This window comes from Micromys minutus (assembly GCF_963924665.1).
Source record: "Micromys minutus genome assembly, chromosome: 17".
Lineage (NCBI taxonomy): Eukaryota > Metazoa > Chordata > Mammalia > Rodentia > Muridae > Micromys > Micromys minutus.
Genome location: NC_137952.1, coordinates 19,580,562 through 19,600,955, shown reverse-complemented (window position 1 = coordinate 19,600,955; position 20,394 = coordinate 19,580,562). Strand labels below are relative to the sequence as shown.

The window sequence follows — 20,394 nt, the reverse complement described above, 5'->3', positions numbered from 1 at the left end:
TCAGGACATTTTCCTAAAACTCAGGAACTGTTCACTCAGTTTCCTCATTGCCACTTTCATGTCTTTGTTCCTCAGTGTGTAAATGGCAGGGTTCAAGATGGGTGTGATCATGAAATCCAGAATGGCAAGAAACTTATCCACTGGCACAGTAGGAAATGGCCACATGTACACAAAGATGCATGGTCCAAAGAACAAAACCACAACGGAGATGTGGGCAGAAAGTGTTGAGAGGGCCTTGGACAAATCTCCTGAAGAATGTTTTCTTACCGTGAACAGGATAACAATGTAGGAGATTATCAATAAGAAGAAGGTACCAATAGAAATGATGCCACTATTGGCAGCAACTATGAACTCCATTCTGTAGTTGTCTGTGCAGGCCAGTTTGATAAACCTAGGAAGATCACAGTAAAAACTATCTATCTTATTAGGACCACAAAATCTCAAATGGACTACAAATACTAATTGGGCCACTGAATGTAAAAAGCCAATAATCCAAGCCCCAGCTAGAAGCAAAAGGCACATCCGAGGACTCATGATGGTTAAATAGTGGAGGGGTTTGCATATGGCCACATATCTGTCCCAAGCCATAGCTACCAGCAATATCATCTCAGATGCCCCCAGGACATGAAGGATAAATATCTGGAAGACACAACCCTGGAATGAGATCGTACTGTATCCAGAGGACAGGTCAGCAATCATCTTAGGTACAGTTAAGGTAGAAAGACATAAATCAATAAAAGAGAGGTTTCCCAAAAGAAAATACATAGGTGAATGTAAATGTGGGTCAAAGGCTAGTGTAAAGATAACAAGGGTATTGCCAAGCACAATGGATACATAAAATACCACAGAGAAGGCAAGAAAGAAATGCTGTATTTGTATAGAGGTTGAAAGTCCCAGAAACACAAATTCAGACACCTCAGTGTAATTTATTTCATTCATTAACCTTGATTATATTTCCTGTAATAAACAGCAAAAATAAAAATTAAAAAGGAATAAACTACATGTTCCCAAGAAGTAGGACAATACTGAAAAATCTTAATTCTCATTTAGCAAAGCCCTTGGGAAACATTGAGATTGGCCATTAATTTAACATGTGTCCCATAACTGCGAGGTAGCTTGGAAAACTCTATTACAAGTTAATCTGTGCCAGCATAATGACATATGCAATAAACACAGAATCTTCATTCAATGTTCTCTCTAGATGTGAAGTGAGACATTAAATATCAAATATAATGTTGTTTATTATATGTTACTTGTGTGAATAGAAATCATGTGCTGGTGGTACATAAACTTATAGCACACACCACTTTGAAATATATTTACAATAAGATCTAAAGTGTGAATAATATTAGGTAAGATCTATCTGAAGGAAGAAAATTATACAGAAATACCCAGAAGAATAAAGTAACTAAAACAGCAAGAAATAGATAGTAAATTTCTAATTCTGATGAAGTTTTGTATATTCTAAGAATTAAGTCCTTGCTTATTCCATAGAAATTAAAGAATATATTCCTGCTATCACAAATAAAATGATTGGCAGTTATAATAGAAAGAAAACAATGGAAGAATGTAAGGGAATAACATAACAGATCATTTGTAAATTCATTCTGGTAGTATGCAAAATAGATATAAAAAATTCTCAATTTTTTTCTTTCTTAGAAAATATAGTCCATTCATCTGTGACTAAGATTTATCCAGAAAATTTCCTAAAACTGCATTAGAAACATAATTCATTATGTGCTTCTCCTGGTTTTAATTCTCTTTAAAGGAAGCTGTTACTAGAAACAGTAGCAGTGGAAACTATGAATATTAGGTGTAGCAATTAGCTTATGGTATTTTTCAGTTAATATCAACAAAGTATGTTGATTACAGGTTTAAATTGTATTCATCTTAACTACAGTTAAAGTGTATGACTTTATACTGTCATCTACAGTTCTGCATTTCTCTTAAAGTTTGCTTATATTATTGATTATTTCTATACATAATTCACTTTTTCCAAAATAGATAAGTAGTTTTAAAACTGAGTATAAAGTATGTTAGTATTTAACTTTTGACAAACCAAACATGCTTGTTTCATTAATGACATTATTTCAGAAGAAGTGAAATTTGTTAATGAATATTTACATAAATGTTTGTCTTTGCTTGGGTCTTATGTGAATCTTTGATATTATCCATTTATGTTTTGAGTAAATGGAAGAAACTTTAGAACATATGATATTTTTCTACTGAGTACTTTACAATTTTATGAAACTAAATGTGAACACTTGCATTAACTATTTATGATATCATTTCAATAGAGACAATCACCATAAATTGATGTTATTATTAATGTGGCCATTTAAAACTTTTCCCTCCTATACTTGCTAAAATTTATGAACTGATCGTGTAATGTATTCTTAGAGATTATTGTCAAAAATTCTACTCATACGCTTTTAGAAGTATTTGAAAAATATTTTTCAATGCTTTCTCATTAATAAAACATGATTATACTAATGCAATGGATAATATATATCTTTAAAACTTCTACACATATTAAATATAGTAGAAAAAATAAGAATAAATGTCAACATATATGTTTGCATAACTGTTCAAAGCAAATCAATACTTAATTCCATAAAAGAAATATACATGATGCATTTGGTTTTATTTAAAATATAACAATTTTCAACATGCTTCTGGGATCTACCAGAAAAAAATCTTGATTAATATGACAGACCAAGCAGAACCTTCTCATCCAATGGCATGGTTAGTAAAATCAGAGAAAAACAATTCAGTATTTAATACACATATCAACATCCTTGACACAAATTACAAAAATATACTTAGTAATGTGTTTCTTTTTCTATGGAGCATAATAGAAAATTCTTTTGTTTCCATTATAAACACTGAGCATTTACAAGATAGTTACTAAGCTACATTAAATGGGCCAAGAGAGTGCCCATACAATTTTAACACTCTAGAAGCCCTCCCTCCTTTCTTTTTTGTCTTACCTGATCAGAAATAAAATGAAGAATAAGTATGTGAGCAAACGCTATTTTACCATTTAAAATTTTAGTATTAGTTATTTTGGCTACTATTGGAATATTGAAGATAGAACACCACAGCTCCAAATCTAGCTCTCAGTGACCACTTGATACCGGAGTCCTAATAGTTCTTAGTCCATTCATCATGGGAATTATGCATTGGATTCCCATGGTAGGAAGAGTGAGCAAATACTAAAGTTTTAATTAAAGAATAATCTGACAGGACAAAGAACCATTCATGTATTAAATCAAAACCAATAATTTTTTAAAGAAGAATCACTATTCCCAGATAGTAGCCTGTCTTACATTGTTTCTTGCCTAGTATCAGTGATCAGGTTATAGCTATTAGCATATCAAGTAGACAGTTTGTTATTGCTCTGTCATACCAATAGAATAAAAATTAAAATAAATTTTACATTTCGTGATCAGTAATAAATATGTCATGACATTTATGATAAGATTTCAAAGTGAAAGAACAATTTTCATTTAAATTAAGAGATTAAGTTAGAGTTTATACAGCTTGATTTGCTTATCTGTACATTAGATCTTTAGGTCTTATCTACCACTAGATTTCTGCTCCTCTTCCAGACATTCCAAAGGTCTGTAAACTTGGTCAGAACTAACTTAAATGGATTTTAGATTTTCATAGGGGAATTTTAAGGAAAAATAACTTAAAATATGTCATTATATAATTCCAGAATTTAATGATTTTCAGTATTTTATAATATTGTGGGAAATTTACACAATTTACCCTGAACATACTTGCTTCCACACTGAGTATCCCAGGTGAACACATCCAGTATTAAGCCCTCTCCTACCTTCCTTAAAAGAAAAAAAAAATCTGTCAAGTATAATTCATGTTGCCCATATACTCTTTGGAACATGGTAAAATCCCCGTGGTTATAACTTAAAAATAACTGAGAGCTTTCCCATCTTCCTGTTTTCATAGCATGTTTTTGACAGGGAATGTAAGACAGCATTTCACTTTTTTTTTAAATGACTTTATTTTACAAAACAAAGATAAATGTACAGATTTTAAACATTTTTTGCTTAAAATTATACATTTTTGTCAGTACTGTTTTTTCAGATATTAAAATAATTTTTACATAAAACCATGTGAATATATTTTTTAGTCAGTACTTGATTTTTTCAAGGGCTTGACAGTATGCATTGAAAACCTAATAGTTAACATGAGCGTAAAGTACATGCAAAACAAAACACAACATGGAAATAGTCAAAGTCTTCTTGTTTTGTAAATATATATTATGTTTTCTTTATTTCTTGGACATCATACAGTCTGTGAGTTGATTCTGGGGGAGTGCAAGCCTCTGGGGTTAGCATCCCAATATCAGAGACTGCATATTATGTCTGTACTTTTGTGACTGGGTTATCTCACTCAGGATGATATTCTCTAGATGCAGCCATTTTCTTAAGAATTTGGTTAAGTCATTGTTTCTGGTGGCTGAGTAGTATTCCATTGTGTAAATATACCACAATTTTTGTATCCATTCATCTTCTGAAGGACATCTGGGTTCTTTCCGGATTCTGGCTATTATAAATTGATATGGACAGCATTTCACTTTGTAGTTTTTCCTTTCCTAAAAATCACTCCATTGGTCATCACTTTTCCTATGAAGTTATTTTCTGTTTTTTTGTTTTATTTTATTTTTAATTGAACAACTTTATTTTAAAAAAAACAGATAAATATACAGATTTTAACCATTTAAGATAAAAGTATATGAATAAATTTTTGTCAGTACTTTGTTTTTTAAAAGCTTTGATAATGTGCATTAAGATCTTACTAGTTACAATAAGCATAAAGTACATGTAAAACAAGATGTAACCTGGAATTAGACAAAGTTTTCATGGTGTGTAAAGATTAAACATAATGGTTTTTCTTATTTTTTTTCTTTTTTTGGCCATTGTTTTTCCTTGAACTTCATATAGTCTGTGAGTTGTTTCTGGGGTGTTCAGAGCTTTCTGGGGTTAGTATCCAATTATCAGGACTGCATAATATGTCTGTTCTTTTGTGACTGGGTTACCTCACTCAGGATGATATTCTCTAGATGCATCCATTTTCTTAAGAATTTCATGAAGTCATTATTTCTGACAGCTGAGTAGTACTCTATAGTGTAAATATACCAAAATTTATGTATCCATTGATCAACTGAACAACATCTGGATTGTTTCCAGCTTCTAGCTATTATAAATAGGGCTGCTATGAACATTGAGGTATATGTATCTTTGTTGTATGTTGGAGATTATCTGAGGTATATGCCCAGAAGTGAAATAAATGGATCTTTAGGTAGTCCTATGTCAAATTTTCTGAAGAATCCACAGACTCATTTCCAGAGTGGTTGTAGCAGTTTACAACTCCACCAACAGTAGAGAAGTGTTACTGTTTCTCCACATTCTTGCCAGCATTTGCTGTCATTTGAATTTTTGATCTTAGCCATTCTGATTGTTGTGAAGTGGAATCTCATGGTTGTTTTGATTTGCATTTCCCTGATGGTTAACGATGTCTAGCACTTCCTTAGATGCTTCTCAGCCATTTGATATTCCTCAATTGAGAACATTTTATTTAGCTCTGTACCCCAATTTTTAATAGGATTGTTTGATTCTCTGGTATCTAACTTCTTGAGTTCTTTGTATACCGTGGATATTAGGCCTCTATCTGATGTGGGATTGGTAAAGATTTTTTACCACTCTGTTGGCTGCCATTTTGTTATTTTGACAGTGTCCTGAGCCTTACAGAAACTTTGCAATCTCATTAAGTCCCATTTGTAAATCTCTCACCTTAGAGCAGGAGCCATTGATGTTCTGTTCAGGAAATTTTCTCCTGTGTCTATGTGTTCTAAGGTTTTCCCTAATTTCTCTTCTAATAATTTCAGTGTACCTAGTTTAATGTAGAGATCTTTGATCCACTTGCAGTTTAGATTTGTACAAGGAGACAAGAAAGGGTCTATTTTAATTTTCGGCATTCTTGCCAGTTGGGACAACACGATTTGTTGAAGCAGCTGTTCTTTTTCCATTGAATGTTTACAGCTCCTTTGTCAAAACTCAAGTGATCATGTATGTGAGGGCTCACTTCTGGATCCTCTATTCTATTTCAATGATCCACATGTGTATTTCTGTATGAGTACCATGCAATTTCTAGCACAATTACCGTGTAATATAGATCGAGGTTAGGGATAATGATTCCCGCAGATGTTTTCTTGTTGGTGAGGATTTCTTTTGCTATTCTAGGTCTTTTGTTATTCCAGATAAAATTGCACATAGCTCTTTCCAACTCTAAGAAGAATTGGGATGAAATTCTGATGGGGATTGCATTTAATATGTAGATTACTTTTGATAAGATGATCATGTTTACAATTTTGATCCTTCCAATCCATGAGCAAGGGAGATGTTTCCATTTTCTGAGATATTCCTCGATTTCTTTCTTTAGAGGTTTGAAATCCTTCTCATACAGGTCCTTCACTTCCTTAGTTAGAGTCACACCAAGGTATTTCATAGAATTGTGACTATTGTGAAGGGTATCTTTTCCCTAATTTCTTTCTCCTCATGTTGTCACTTGAGTAGAGCAAGGCTACTGATTTGCTTGAGTTAATTTTATATCCAGCCACTTTGCTGAACTCGTTTATCAGCTGTAGGAGTTCTCGGGTGTATGTTTTGTGGTCACTTAAGTACACTATTGTGTAATCTGCAAATACTGATATTTTAATTCTTCCTTTCCAATTTGTATCCCTTTGATTTTTCTAATTGCTCCGGTCAGGACTTCCAGTATTATGTTGAATAGGCAGGGGGATAGCGGGCAGCCATGTCTAGTCCCTGATTTTAGTGGGATTGCCTCAAGTTTCTCATCATTAAGTTTGATGTTGGCTATTGGTATGCTGTATATTATTTTTATTATGTTTATGTATGGGCCTTCGATTCCTGTTCTTTTGAATAGTTTTAACATAATGGGGTGTTGAATTTTGTCAAATGCTTTCTCAGCATCTAGTGAGATGACCATGTGGTTTTTTTCTTTGAGTTTGTTCATATGGTGGATTACTTTGATGGATTTCCATATATTAAACCATCCCTGCATCATAGGGATGAAGCCTACTTAATCATGGTGAATGATCATTTTGATGTGTTCTTATAATCAAATTGCAAGGATTTTGATAAGTATTTTTGCATCAATGTTCATAGGTGACATTTGTCTGAAATTCTCTTTTCTTGTAGGTGCTTTGTGTGGTTTAGGAACAAGAGTTATTGTTGCCTCAAAAAATGAGTTAGATCTGTTCCATCTGATTCTATTTTGTGGAATAGTTTTGATGGTATTATTATTAGGTTGTCAATAAATGTCTGATAAAATTCTGCACTGAACCCATCTGGACCTGGGCTTCTTTTGGTTAGGAGGCTTTTGATTACTGCTTCTATTTCTTTAGGTGCTATAGGATTATTTATATGGTTTACCTGCTCCTGGATTAACTTTAGTATCTGGTATCTGTCTAGGAATTAATCCATTTCCTCCAGATTTTCCAGCTTTGTTGAGTCTAGGCTTTTGTAATAGGATCTAATGATTGCTTGAATTTCCTCAGTTTCAGTTATTATGTATCCACTTTCATTTCTGATTTTGTTAATTTGGGTACTCTCTTGTTCCCCTCTAGTTAGTCTGGTTAAGTGTTTATATATTTTCTTAATTTCTCAAAGTACCAGCTCTTTGGCGATTCTTTGAATAGTTCTATTTATTTATATTTGGTCAATTTCTGCTCTAAGTTTGATTATTTCTATCTGTCGACTCCTCTTTAGTGTATCTGCTTCTTTTTTTTCTAGAGCTTCCAACTATGCTTTCAAGTTGCTAGTGTATGCTCCCTCCACTTTCTTTTTGGAAGCACTCAGAGCTATGAGTTTTCCTCTCATTACTGCTTTCTTTGCATCCCGTGGTGTGTGTATGTTGTGTTTTCATTTTCATTAAATTATAGAAAATCCTTAATTTCTGTCTTTATTTCTTCTTTGACCCTGCTATCATTTAATAAAGCATTGCTATGTTTCCATGCGTATATCAACTTTTTGTTGTCTTTGTTGTTATTAAAGACCAGCCTTAGACCATGGTGATCTGATAGGATGCATGGGAGTATTTTAATCTTCTTATATCTATTGAGTCTTGTTTTGTGACCAATTATATGGTCGATTTTGGAGATGGTGACATGAGATGTTGAGAAGAAGGTGTATTTTTTGTTGTTGTTGTTGTTGTTTTAGGATATATCCTATAGATATCTTTTAATTTCAATTGGTTCATTACCTCTGATAGTTTTATGGTGTCCTTTTTTAGTTTAGGTTTCCATGATCTGTCCATTGAAGAGAGTGGGCAGTTGAGGTCTCCCACTATTATTGTGTGGGGTACAATGTAGTTTTTGTGCTTTAGTAGGGTTTCTTTTATGAATATGGGTGCTCTTGTATTTGGAGTGTAAATGTTAAGGATTGAGAATTCCTCTTGACAAATTTTTCCTGTAAGGAGTAAAAAATGTCCTCTTTTTTGATAACTTTTGGTTGAAAATCTACTTTATTTGATATTAGGATGGCCTCTCCAGCTTGCTTCTTAGGGCCATTTGCTTGGAAGTTTTTTTCCCAACCTTTTACTATGAGATAGTGTCTGTCTTTGTCTCTGAGATGAGTTTCCTGTACGCAACAAAATGCTGGGTTTTGCTTCAGTATCCAGTCTGATAGCCTATTTTTTTATTTTGGAATTGAATCCATTTATGGTAATATATATTAAGGAATAGTGGTTGCTGTTTCTGCTATTTTTGCTTTTGGAAGTAGAATTGTGCCTGTGTGTCTTTCTTCTTTTGGTTTTCTTGCTTACATATTTTCTTGTTTTTACTAGGATATAGTTTCCCTCCTTGTATTGGGTTTTCCACCTATTATTCATTGTACTGCTGGGTTTGTCATTCAATATTGTGTAAATTTAGTTTTGTCTTGAAATATTTTGGTCTCTCCATCTATGGTGATTGAGAGTTTTGCTCGGTATTGCAGCTTGGGCTGACACTTGTTTTTTCTTAGGGTCTGCATGGTTTCTGTACAGGATCTTCTAACTTTCATAGTCTCTACTGGGAAATTGGGTCTGATTCTGATTGGTCTGCCTTTATAAGTTTCATGACCTTTTCCTCTTACTGGTTTTAGTATTCTTTCTTTGCTTTGGGCACTTGGCGTTTTTACTATTATGTGTCAGGAGGAATTTCTTTTCTGGTCCACTCTATTGGAATTCTGTAGGATTCTTTTATGCTCATGGTTATCTCATTCTTAAGGGTAATGAAGTTTTCTTCTACGATTTTGTTGAAGATATCTACTGTGCTCCTTAGTTGATATTCTTTGCCCTCTTCTATTCCTATTATCCTTAGGTTTGGTCTTCTCATTGTGTCCTGGATCTCCTGGACATTTTGGGTTAGGATCTTTTTGGTTTTTGCATCTTCTCTGACTGTTTTGTCTCTTTTCAATGTTGTCTTCGGCCCCCGAGATTCTCTCTTCTATCTCGTGTAGTCTGTTGGAGATGCTTGCATCTGTGACTCCTGATTTTTTTTAAGTTTTCAACCTCTAGAGTTGTCTCTTTTAGTGTTTTCTTTATTGTTTCCATTTCCACATTAAATTCCTTCTTCCATTCCTTCATCTCTTTGTTTCTGCTTCCTTATATTTCTTTGAGTTCTTTGAGTGTTTTTCTTGTTTCCTATTTAAAAGCTTCTATTTCTTTATGCTTTTGCTCCCGTTCATGTTTAAGGATCTCTATTATCATCTTGAAGTATGATTTAGGGTCTGATTCTTCTTTTTCTGGAGTGTTTGGCGTTCAGCTGTTTGCTGTGATGGGAGAGCTGGGTTCTGGTGTTGCCAGGTTGTCTTGGTTTACATGGGGTACATTATTTCGCTTTCCTCTTGCCATCTTGTTGTCTGTAATTATACGTGGTCTTTTTGTCACTGATTGGTTCTCATCTCTCCTTTGTACCTGGCATGTGTCCCTCAATCTCTGCTGTTCCTGTTGGAAGATGGCCTGAGCGCCTGTTCTGCATGTATGGACTGCTGGGTAGAAACAGACACTCTAAGGAAGGGTTCCTCTTCCCCTGAACAAATCGGAGGGGGGGACTCACTTCCGGAGTGCTCAGCACAGACCTCTCTGTTCCCCAGCTACTTGTAGCTCTGTCTAACCAGGCCTGTTTTCTGAATCTCCACTGTTCCTGGTGACAGATTGCCTGAGTGTTTGTTCTGCATGCAGTGGCCCCTGGGGGGAAACAGACACCCTAAGGCAGAGTTTCTTCTCCCATGAACCAATCAGAGGGGCACTTTTTGAATGCTCAGCACAGACCTCTCTCTATCCCAGCTACTCGGAGCGCTGTCTCTCCAGGCCTGTGTCCCTGGATCTCTGCTGTTCCTCCCTCTCAAAATTTTTAAGGATTCTCTTCAATGGCTTTCTGAGGCCATGTTGATGACTTCTGGGCATCATTGGAGACCCTAGTCCAAATTACCATAAGAGGCCTTGTTCATATGCACAGCTTATGAGCTGCTAGAACCCATATTAACATCCATGATCAATACTGCCATAGAGACCATTTTAATATCCTTGGTCTTTTCTACCACTAGAGGTCATGGTATCTCTGATCAGTCCAGCAGTGGTGGTCGATGTTGAACTCTGAGGTTGATGGTGCTACCAAAGGCCATAACAAGGTTTACCTGAGACCATGTTGAGGTCCATCTTACATGGTGCTGTTAACGGCCATGTGGTTATCCATGGTTCAACCTGCCACTTGAGACCATCTTGATGTTCATGCCCTGTGATACATACAGCCAGAGGCCATGTACATATATGTGTTCTTGAAGAAATAGGACTCCTTAAGGAATTTCATGATCTTGGGAATGTTGGCTGTTATAGGTAGGCAGACAAACTTCTATTGTTGTTGTCTTAATTACCTCAGACTTATATTTGAGAATAAGAGACATTTGAAAGCTTCTACAATTCAATCAAAATACTATTTTAAAACGAGTTATACCAATTTCTTTATAAAGAAACAACTAATATTATATTTGATGACTATTCTAAATTCATATATTTAATAATATATATATTATATATACAATATATCAACAATAATATATATATATATATATATATATATATATATATATATATATATCAACAGTTAAAGAAATGGTAAATGAATTTGAGAGAGATCAAATTTGGATGCATGAAAAATTATGGAACAGAAAAAAAGTGGAGAAAATTTTGTAATTATTTTCAATTTTTGATAAATATATTTCTATGTATTATGAAATTATTCTCATAGTGTCAGAAGACCACCTATACCTACAAAATTAGGTCCAGAGTTGTAAGGACAATGAACTATAGGAAGGAATGATGCCTTTGTCACTGGTCTTTTCTCTGCATCCTAGATGCTTCATTAGGGTTTTCAGGCACTTGAGTAAACGGCAGTATTTTTCATTATATCCTAATGGATTCTCAGAGATTGTTGTCATATTTATCTTTTTTCAAAGTTGCCTAGCTCTTAACCAAAATTATAGTGTTTTGAAAATAATTTAATATTTTATTATATATGGTAATGCATTACATACCAATATTAATGTACATATCTATAGCATGAGATGAATATATTTGCACTATAATCCTTTCACTGTTTCATGCTTTTTCATCATTGCTAACTTCCATGTTTCCCTAGACAGATGGTGTCACTTATACTCTTGTAATATGCATACATACAAGTCATAATATTCGTGCATATTTTATTGATATTACATATTTATATATATATAATCCAGGATCACATATGAGAAAAATTATTTGTATTAGAGACTGGATTATTCTAGTCAATATAATTTTATACAGATATATTCATTTTCCTACAAATGGTACAACTCTGCTCTTTTTGACTGAAAAAAAATCCCTAACTGAGTACATACCATGAAAATTTTTTTCTTGACTGGGTTGTTTCACTCAGGATGATAGCTTCAAGTTCCATCCATTTACCTAGGAATTTCATGAACTCATTGTTTTTAATAGCTGAGAAGTACTCCATTGTGTATAAATACTACAATTTCAGAATCCATTCCTCTGTTGAGGGACATCTAGGTTCTTTCCAGCTTCTGGCTATTATAAATAGGGCTTCTATGAACATTGTTGACCATGTGTCCTTCTTAGATATTGGTGCTACATTTGGGTATATGCCCAGGTATAGCTTGGTCCTCAGGTAGCACAATGTCCAATTTTCTGAGGAACCACCAGACTGATTTCCAGAGTGCTTGCTCCAGTTAATAATCTCACCAACAGTGGAGGAGTGTTCCTCTTTTTCATATTCTTGCCAGCATCTGCTGTCACCTGAATTTTTGATCTTAGCCATTGGTGTGAGGTACAATGTTAAGGTTGTTTTGATTTGCATTTCTCTGATGACTAGGAATGTTGAGCATTTCTTTAGGTGCTACTCAGCCATTCAATATTCTTCTGTTGAGAAGTATCTGTGTAGCTCTGTACACCATTTTAAAAATAAGATTCTTTGATGCTTTAGGGTATAGCTTCTTGAGTTCCTTTATATATTGGATACTAGCCCTCTATCAGATGTAGGATTGGTAAAGATTTTTTCCCAACTTTTTAGTTGCCATTTTGTCCTTTTGACAGTGTCCTTGGCCTTAGAGAATCTTTTCAATTTCACGAGGTCCCATTTGTTGATTCTTGGTCTTAGAGCATGAGCCATAAGCTAAATATCAAAGACTGAACATTCTGGCCTTAGAAGATCACAGAATGCTGATCAGCTACATTATCATAATAACTTAGACTTAGATAGTAAAGATTTTTATTATACAGCAACCCTAAATATCTATATCTGTATCTATATATCTATCCATCTATCATCTATCTATCTATCTATCTATCATCTATCTATCTATCTATATATATATATATCTATATATCTATCTGTATATATTCTTTGTTTTTTTTTACATTTAAGCCCAATATCCCTTTTTCCTAATATTTAATTGGATATTTTATGTATTTACTTTTCAAATGCTATCCCTTTTTTTCTGGTTCCACTTCCAATCACCCTTTTACCTGCTTCTATAAGGATGGTCCTTCTCAAACCCACCACCATCTCACTGCCCTGGCTTTCTCCTACACTTTGGAATTTTGACTTCACATAAACAAGGGATTATCTTACTACTAATGCCAGAAAATTTTATCCTCTGCTACATATGTGGGTCCAGCCATGGGTTCTCTTTGGTTGATGGTTTACTCTCTGGGAGATCTGGAGTGTCTGGTTGTTGAATATTGATGTTCTTCCTATACTTAAGATTATATAAATAATGTACTAATGACTTTAAAAAGGCAAAAAATGATTAATTAATCTATTAATTGTAAAAACTTTTATAGTCTACATTCTCTAATAAACAGGACATATGAAAAATACTAATCAACCAATCAATCACCAAAACAAACAAACAAAAATGCAGAAACACATCAATAACAGGAATAAATACAAATACTCAGAGAAATTTCAACCTAATTTAAATAATGTATTAAAGACTCAACTTATATCTATATAACACATTAATAAGATATCAAAGAATATAGATTTTATTCCCTAAGCTAAAGAAAGGGATAGTTATAAATGTACAAAAAGCCTACAGAACACCAAATAGATTGAAGCAGAAAGGAAAATGCCCTTATCACATAATAATCAAAACACTAAATACACACTAAACAAAGAAAATTGAAAATGGTAAGAGGAAAAGTACAAGTAACATGTAAAGGCAGATATATCAAGATTATAAGAGACTGCCATCAACATTCAAGGCCTGCTAGCAGACTGCTGAGCACCTAGAAGATACCCACAAACACTGTCCTACCTGATCCCACAGGTGAGCCCAAACTGATTATTCAGGAAGAGACCACTAGGATCCCTGAGAGCTCCGGTAGCATGTTGCTTTCTGGGAATGGGTATGCTCCAGCTCAGAACAAGAGGTGGGTCACCACCATCAGGACTCAGGGCTGACTTGCAGATGACTGAGCACCCAGAAGAGCCTCAGAAGTGCTTTTCCACATAAGCCCATGGAGACAAAGCCAAGTCACCACCATCAGAACTCACTGCCTGCTCACAAAGACCTGAACACCCAGGAGCAATTTCCCTCCTGAGCTCATGGGCCTTCAGACTCACAGGAGACACAAGCTCCAGTCAGAAACAGCATGATCCCCTAAGATTACATAAGTGTTACATAAGATAACAAGATAGCATAAGACCCAAATTGAGTCTTATCTATTTGAGGTTCCCAAGAATGAGACAAGAAATTAGGGATCAATGCAAAAAGCAAGAGGTTTATTTGTCCAGTGTACTAAGATGGCCTACATCCAGAGGAGAAAGGCTCTTAGAAGCTGTTTTCTTTATACTTTTAAGGGATACAGGTTATATCAGCAATGTTATAAGTTAAATTAATTGGCTAAGCATATTGACCTTTAAACCTATTGGTTACTGAGAATCTCCAAAGAGTCAGAAGGCTATCAGTCAGCACATTTTATGATTCTCCTAAGAAATGTTTACTCAGGAAAATTCCTTATGCCAAGGAGGGTGGACCACTGGACCATTGTTTCTGCATAGGTGGGGTGGGAGTAGAGATTTTCTCACTTCTTTTAATAGCAAGAGGAAAGAGCAACTACCTAAAGAATGGAAACCAAGACAACCTAGCAACATCAGAACTCGGTTCTACTACCACAGCAAGTAGTTAATTTCCCAAGATACCAGAGAAAGAAGATATGGACACAAATCCTACTTCATAATGATGATAGAGGTCCTCAAGAAGTGCATGAATAACTCCATTAAACACTTACAGGAGAACCAGAAGAACACATGAAAACTACTAGAAGCCCTTAAAGAGGAAACATAAAAATCACTTAAAGGACTAAAAAAAGAAGAATCAAAAGGTGAAGGAATTGAAAATGGAAATAGAAACACTAAAGAAATCACAAAAAAGACAACCTTAGAAATAGAAAATTTAGGAAAAAAATCAGAAGTCATATGTGCAAGCATCACCAACAGACTACAAGAGATGGAAGAGAGAATCTCAGAGGAAGAAGATAACATAGAGAACATTGACACAACAGTCAGAGAAAATGCAAAAAAGAAAAAACTTTATAAACCAAAACATCCAGGATATTCAGGATGAAATAAGGAGACCAAACCTAAAGATATTATGTTTAGAATAAGGCAAAGACTTTCAACTAAAATGCCCAGTAAATATTTTCAACAAAATCATAAAAGAAAATGTCCTTACTATTAAAAACAAGATTACTATCAACATACAAGAAGCCTACAAACTCCAAATGATTGGACCAGAAAATAAACACCTTCCTACACAAAATGGTCAAAACACTAAATGTTCAAAATAAATAAAGACTCCTAAAAGCCCTAAGGGAAAAAGGACAAGTAACATATGAAGGCAGACCAATCTGAATTACAACAAAAAATGCAACAGAGACTATGACAGCTAGAATATTCTGGACAGATGTCAGGATACAGACACTATGAATAAAAGTGTCAACAGAGGTTATTGTATTCAGCAAAAATCTCAATTAACATAGATGGAGAAACCAAGCTATTCCTAGAAAAAAAACAAATGTATACAATATCTGTCCACAAATCCAGCCCTACAAAGAATAATAAATGGAAAACTACAACCCAAGAAAGGAAACTACACCCTAGGAAATGCAATTAAATAATCTTGTAGAAAACCAAAAGAATAAAGCACACAAACATAACTCTACGTATAACAATTAAACTAACAGAAAAGAACAATCACTATTCTCTAATATTTCTTAATGTAAATGGACTCCATTCCCCAATGAAAGGATATAGACTATCAGACTGTATATGAAAACAGGAACATTTTGCTAAATACAGAAAACTAATCTCAGAGACAAAGACAGACATTACCTCAAAGTAAAAGGCTGGGAAACAACCTTCCAAGTAAGTGTTCCCATAAAACAAGCTGGAATAGCCATTGAAAATATTTAATAAACTAAATTTTCCACCAAAAGTTATCAAAAAAGATAAGGAAAGATACTTTTTACTCCTGTTACTTTTTACTTGATTGATAAGAAAAATCTATCAAGATGAACTCTCATCATGAATATCTATGCTCCAAATACAAGGGCACCCATATTCACACAAGAAACCTTACTAAAGATCAAAGCATATATTGCACCATGCACAATATTAGTGAGAAACTTCAACATACCACTTTTATCAATGGAAAGATTATGGAAGCAGAAACTAAACAAAAACCTTGCAACAATCACAGAGGTTATGAACCAATTGGATTTAACAGACATCTTTAGAACATTTCAAGCTAAAGCAAAAAATATACTTTCTTCTCAGTACTTCAGAGCACCTTCTCTAATACTGAGCATAAAGTGGGTCAAAAAACAGACCTCAAAAGATATTAGAATGTCAAAATAATCCCATGTATTCTATCAGATCACCATGGTATAGGCTGGTTTAATAACAACAAAAAGCCCAAGTACATAGGAAGATGAACAATGTTCTACTCAGTAACAAGGTCAAGAAAAAAATATAGAGAAAAATTAAAGATTTTTTTTTTAGAATTTAACAAAAATTAAGGCAAACCTTCCCAAGCTTATAGGATTCAATGCAAGCGGTACTAAGAGGAAAACTCATACCTCTGAATGTCTCCAAAAATAAACTGTAGAGAGCCTACACTAATAACTGAAAACTCTAGAACAAAAAGAAGAATATACAACCAAGGGGACTGAAAAGTCTAGAATAAAAAGAAGGTTATACAACCAAGAAGAGCAAATGGCAGGTAATAATCAAACACATAATGAAAATCAACTAAGTAGAAACAAAAAAATTATACAAAGAATGAACAAAACCAGGAGCTGATTCTTTGAGAAAACCAACAAGATTGATAATCCCTTCACCAGACAAATTAGTGGGCACACAGAGAGTAACCAAATTAACAAAAGCAGAAATGAAAAGGGAGAAATAACAGCAAAAGCTGCAGAAATTCTAGAAATCATCAGATTCTACTACAAAAGTCTATACGCAACAAAACTGTAAAATCTAGAGGAAGTGGACAATTTTCTAGACATATACCTGGTACCAAAGTTAAATCAGCATCAGATAAACCATTAAAACAGGCACATAACATGGAAAGAAATAGAAGCAGTCATAAAAACAATACCATGCCAAAACAATAGGTTCAGCTCAGAATTCTATGAGACTTTCATAGAAGACCTAAAACCAATACTCTCCAAAATATTCTACAAAAAAATAACAACAGAAGGAACACTACCCAACTCATTCTAAAAAGCCACAATTAGGCTCATACATAAACCACACAAATACCCTACAAAGAGAGAGTACTTCAGACCAATTTCCCTCACGAACATTGATGTAAAAATATTTAATAAAAGTCTTGCAAGCAGGATCAAAGAAAACATCAAAACAATCATTCACCATGACCAAAGCGGTTTTATCCCAAGGATGCAGGGATTGTTCAATATACAGAAATTCATCAATGTAATCCATTATATAAAGAAACTCAAAGAAAAAAAAAACAATGTAATCATCTCATTAGACAATGCATTTGACAAAATTCAACACGCATTCATGTTAAAAATCTTGAAAAGATCAAAAGTCAAGTCTTGTACCTAAACATAGTAAAAGCAATATACAGCAAACTGATAGGAAACATCAAACTAAATGGTGAGAAGTTTGAAGCAATCATATTAAAATCAGGGACTAGACAAGGATGGCCACTCTCCTCCTATCTATATGATATAGTACTGGAAATCCTGGCCGGAGCAATTAGAGAGCAAAAGAAAGTCAAAGTGATACAAGCCAGAAAGGAAGAAATCAAAATATAACTATTTGAATATGGTAGGATAGAATATTTAAATGACTCCAAAAATTCCACCAGAGAACTTCTACAGCCAATAAACAATTTCATTAAAGTAGCTGAATACAAAATTTACTTGAACAAATAAGCAGCTTTTCTTTACTCAAAGAATAAACATGCTGATAACAAAATCAGAGAAAAGACGTCTATCACAATACTCACGAAATGAAATACCCTAACTAGGCAAGTTAAAGATCTGTATAACAAGAATTTCAAATCTCTAAAGAATGAAATTGAGGAAGATCTCAGAAGATAGATAGATCTCCCAAGCTCATGGATTAGAAAGATCAACATCGTATAAAGGGACATCTTGCCAAAGCAATCTACAGATTCAATGCATTCCCCATCGAAATTACAACTCAATTCTTCTTAGAGGTAGAGAGAGCAATTTGCAAATGTATTTGGAATTACAAAATCCTAGGATAGTGAAAACTATTTTCCACAATAAAGAAATTTCCAGGTTAGTCACCATACCTTACCTCTGGCTAACTTACAGATCAATCATAGTAAAAACCACATTGTGTTGGTACAGAGATAGGCAGGTAGATAAATGAAAAAAAATATAAGTCCCAGAAATGAATCTGAAAACTTATGGTCACTTGATCTTTGAAAAAGGTGCTAAAAACATTCAAGAGAAAATAGACAACCTCTTCAAGAAATTGTGTCAGTTCAACTAACAGTCAGCATGCAGAAGAATGCAAATAGATCTATTCTTATCTCCTTTTACAAAGCTCAACTGCAAGTGCATCAAAGATCTACACATAAAACCAGGTACATTGAAGTTATTAGAAGAGAAATTAGGGAAGAGCTTAGAACATATAGAAATAGGAGAAATTTTCCTTAACTGAACACTAATGGCTTATACTCTTAAGAACAAAATTGACTAATGGGACCTCATGAAATAGCAAAGTTTCTGTAAGGCTAAGGACACTGTGAAGAAGACAAAACAACATCCAACAGATTAGGAAATGATTTTATCCAGTTCTACATCTGATTAATGGCTAATAGTATATATCAAGAAATTAGACTCTAGAGAGCCAATCAGTCCTTTCAAAAAATGTGAAAGAGAGCTAAACAAAAATTTCTCAACTGAAAAATATCATATAGCCAATAAGCACCTAAAGAATGCCCAACATCCCTAGTTATCAGGGAAATGCAAATCAAAACAACCTTAATATTCCAACCCATACCAATCTCACATTTAGTCTAATCGCTAAGTTCAAAAACTCAGATGACAGCAGATACTTGGGAGGATGTGGAGAAAGCAGAACTTTCCTGCATTGTTGGTGAGATTGTAAGCTGGCAGAATCCCTCTGGAAATCAGTCTGGCAGTTCCTCAGAAAATTGGACAAAGTACTACCCGAATAACCAGCTATTCCACTCCTGAGCATGTATCCAAACGAAGCTCCAACATCTAACAAGAACACAGGGTACACCATGTTCATAACAGTCTTAGTTATGACAGTCAGAAGCTGGAAAAAACTCAGATGTCCTTCAACAGAGGAATGGATACAGAAATTCTGGTACATTTACACAGTGGAGTACTACTCAGCTATTAGAAACAGTAACTTTATGAAATTCCCAGGTAAATGGATGGAACTAGAAAGAAACTATCAATCTGAATGATATAACCCAGTCATAAAATAACACATTGTATGCACTCACTGATAAGTGGATACTAGCTCCAGAAAGCTCTGAATACCCAAGAAACAATTCACATACCTTATGAAGCTCATAAAGGAAGGTAAATTTGGATGCTTCAGTTCTTCTTAGGAGAGAGAACAAAACACTCATTGGAGAAAATTCTAGATCAAAAATAGAATAGCAGAAATTGAAGAAAAGATCATTCACAGGCTGCTCCACTTTGGGATCCACCTTATATGCAGCCTCCAAGACCAAGCTCTATTGCTGATGCCAAGAAGTACTTACTGGCAGGAACCAGAGAGAGATGCTTCCTTAGGCACTCTGCCAGAGTCACAAAGATACAGGTGAGCATGCTTGCAGCTAAACACTGGAATGAAAATGATGGTGCTAGAGAAAGGACTGAGGAGCTGAAAGGGTTTTCAACCCTATGCAAAGAACAACCTTATCAACCAACCAAACCCTCCACAACTCCCATGGACTAAAACACCAACCACTGAGCACAGATTGAGAGACCCATAGCTCCAGTTGCATATGTAGTAGAAGAGAGCAGTGTCTGGCATCAATGTGAGAAAAGTTTTTTTGGTCCATTGAGGGTGTATTTTCTCAGGGTAGGAGAATGCCAAAGTACTCAGGTGGAGAAGGTAATTGGGAGAGAGTGTACCTTTGTGGAAACAAGTGGATGGGGAAGTGAATGGTAGCAGGGTTGAAGGAGATAATATTTGAAATGTAAATACAGAGTGGATATAACAAAAATATAAACAAGAAAATTTGCTTAAACTAA

General features: G+C 34.5%; 1 protein-coding gene across 1 annotated transcript; it reads right to left on the bottom strand.

Moving 5' to 3' along the window:
• On the bottom strand, positions 1–939 carry LOC308431568 (olfactory receptor 4F15-like; the record flags this gene model as incomplete). The annotated part of the gene is made up of 1 exon (XM_080931089.1): positions 1–939. The coding sequence occupies one exon, from the start codon at positions 937–939 to the stop codon at positions 1–3; it is 939 nt and encodes a 312-aa protein (XP_080787215.1).
• Positions 940–20,394: the final 19,455 nt, after the last annotated feature.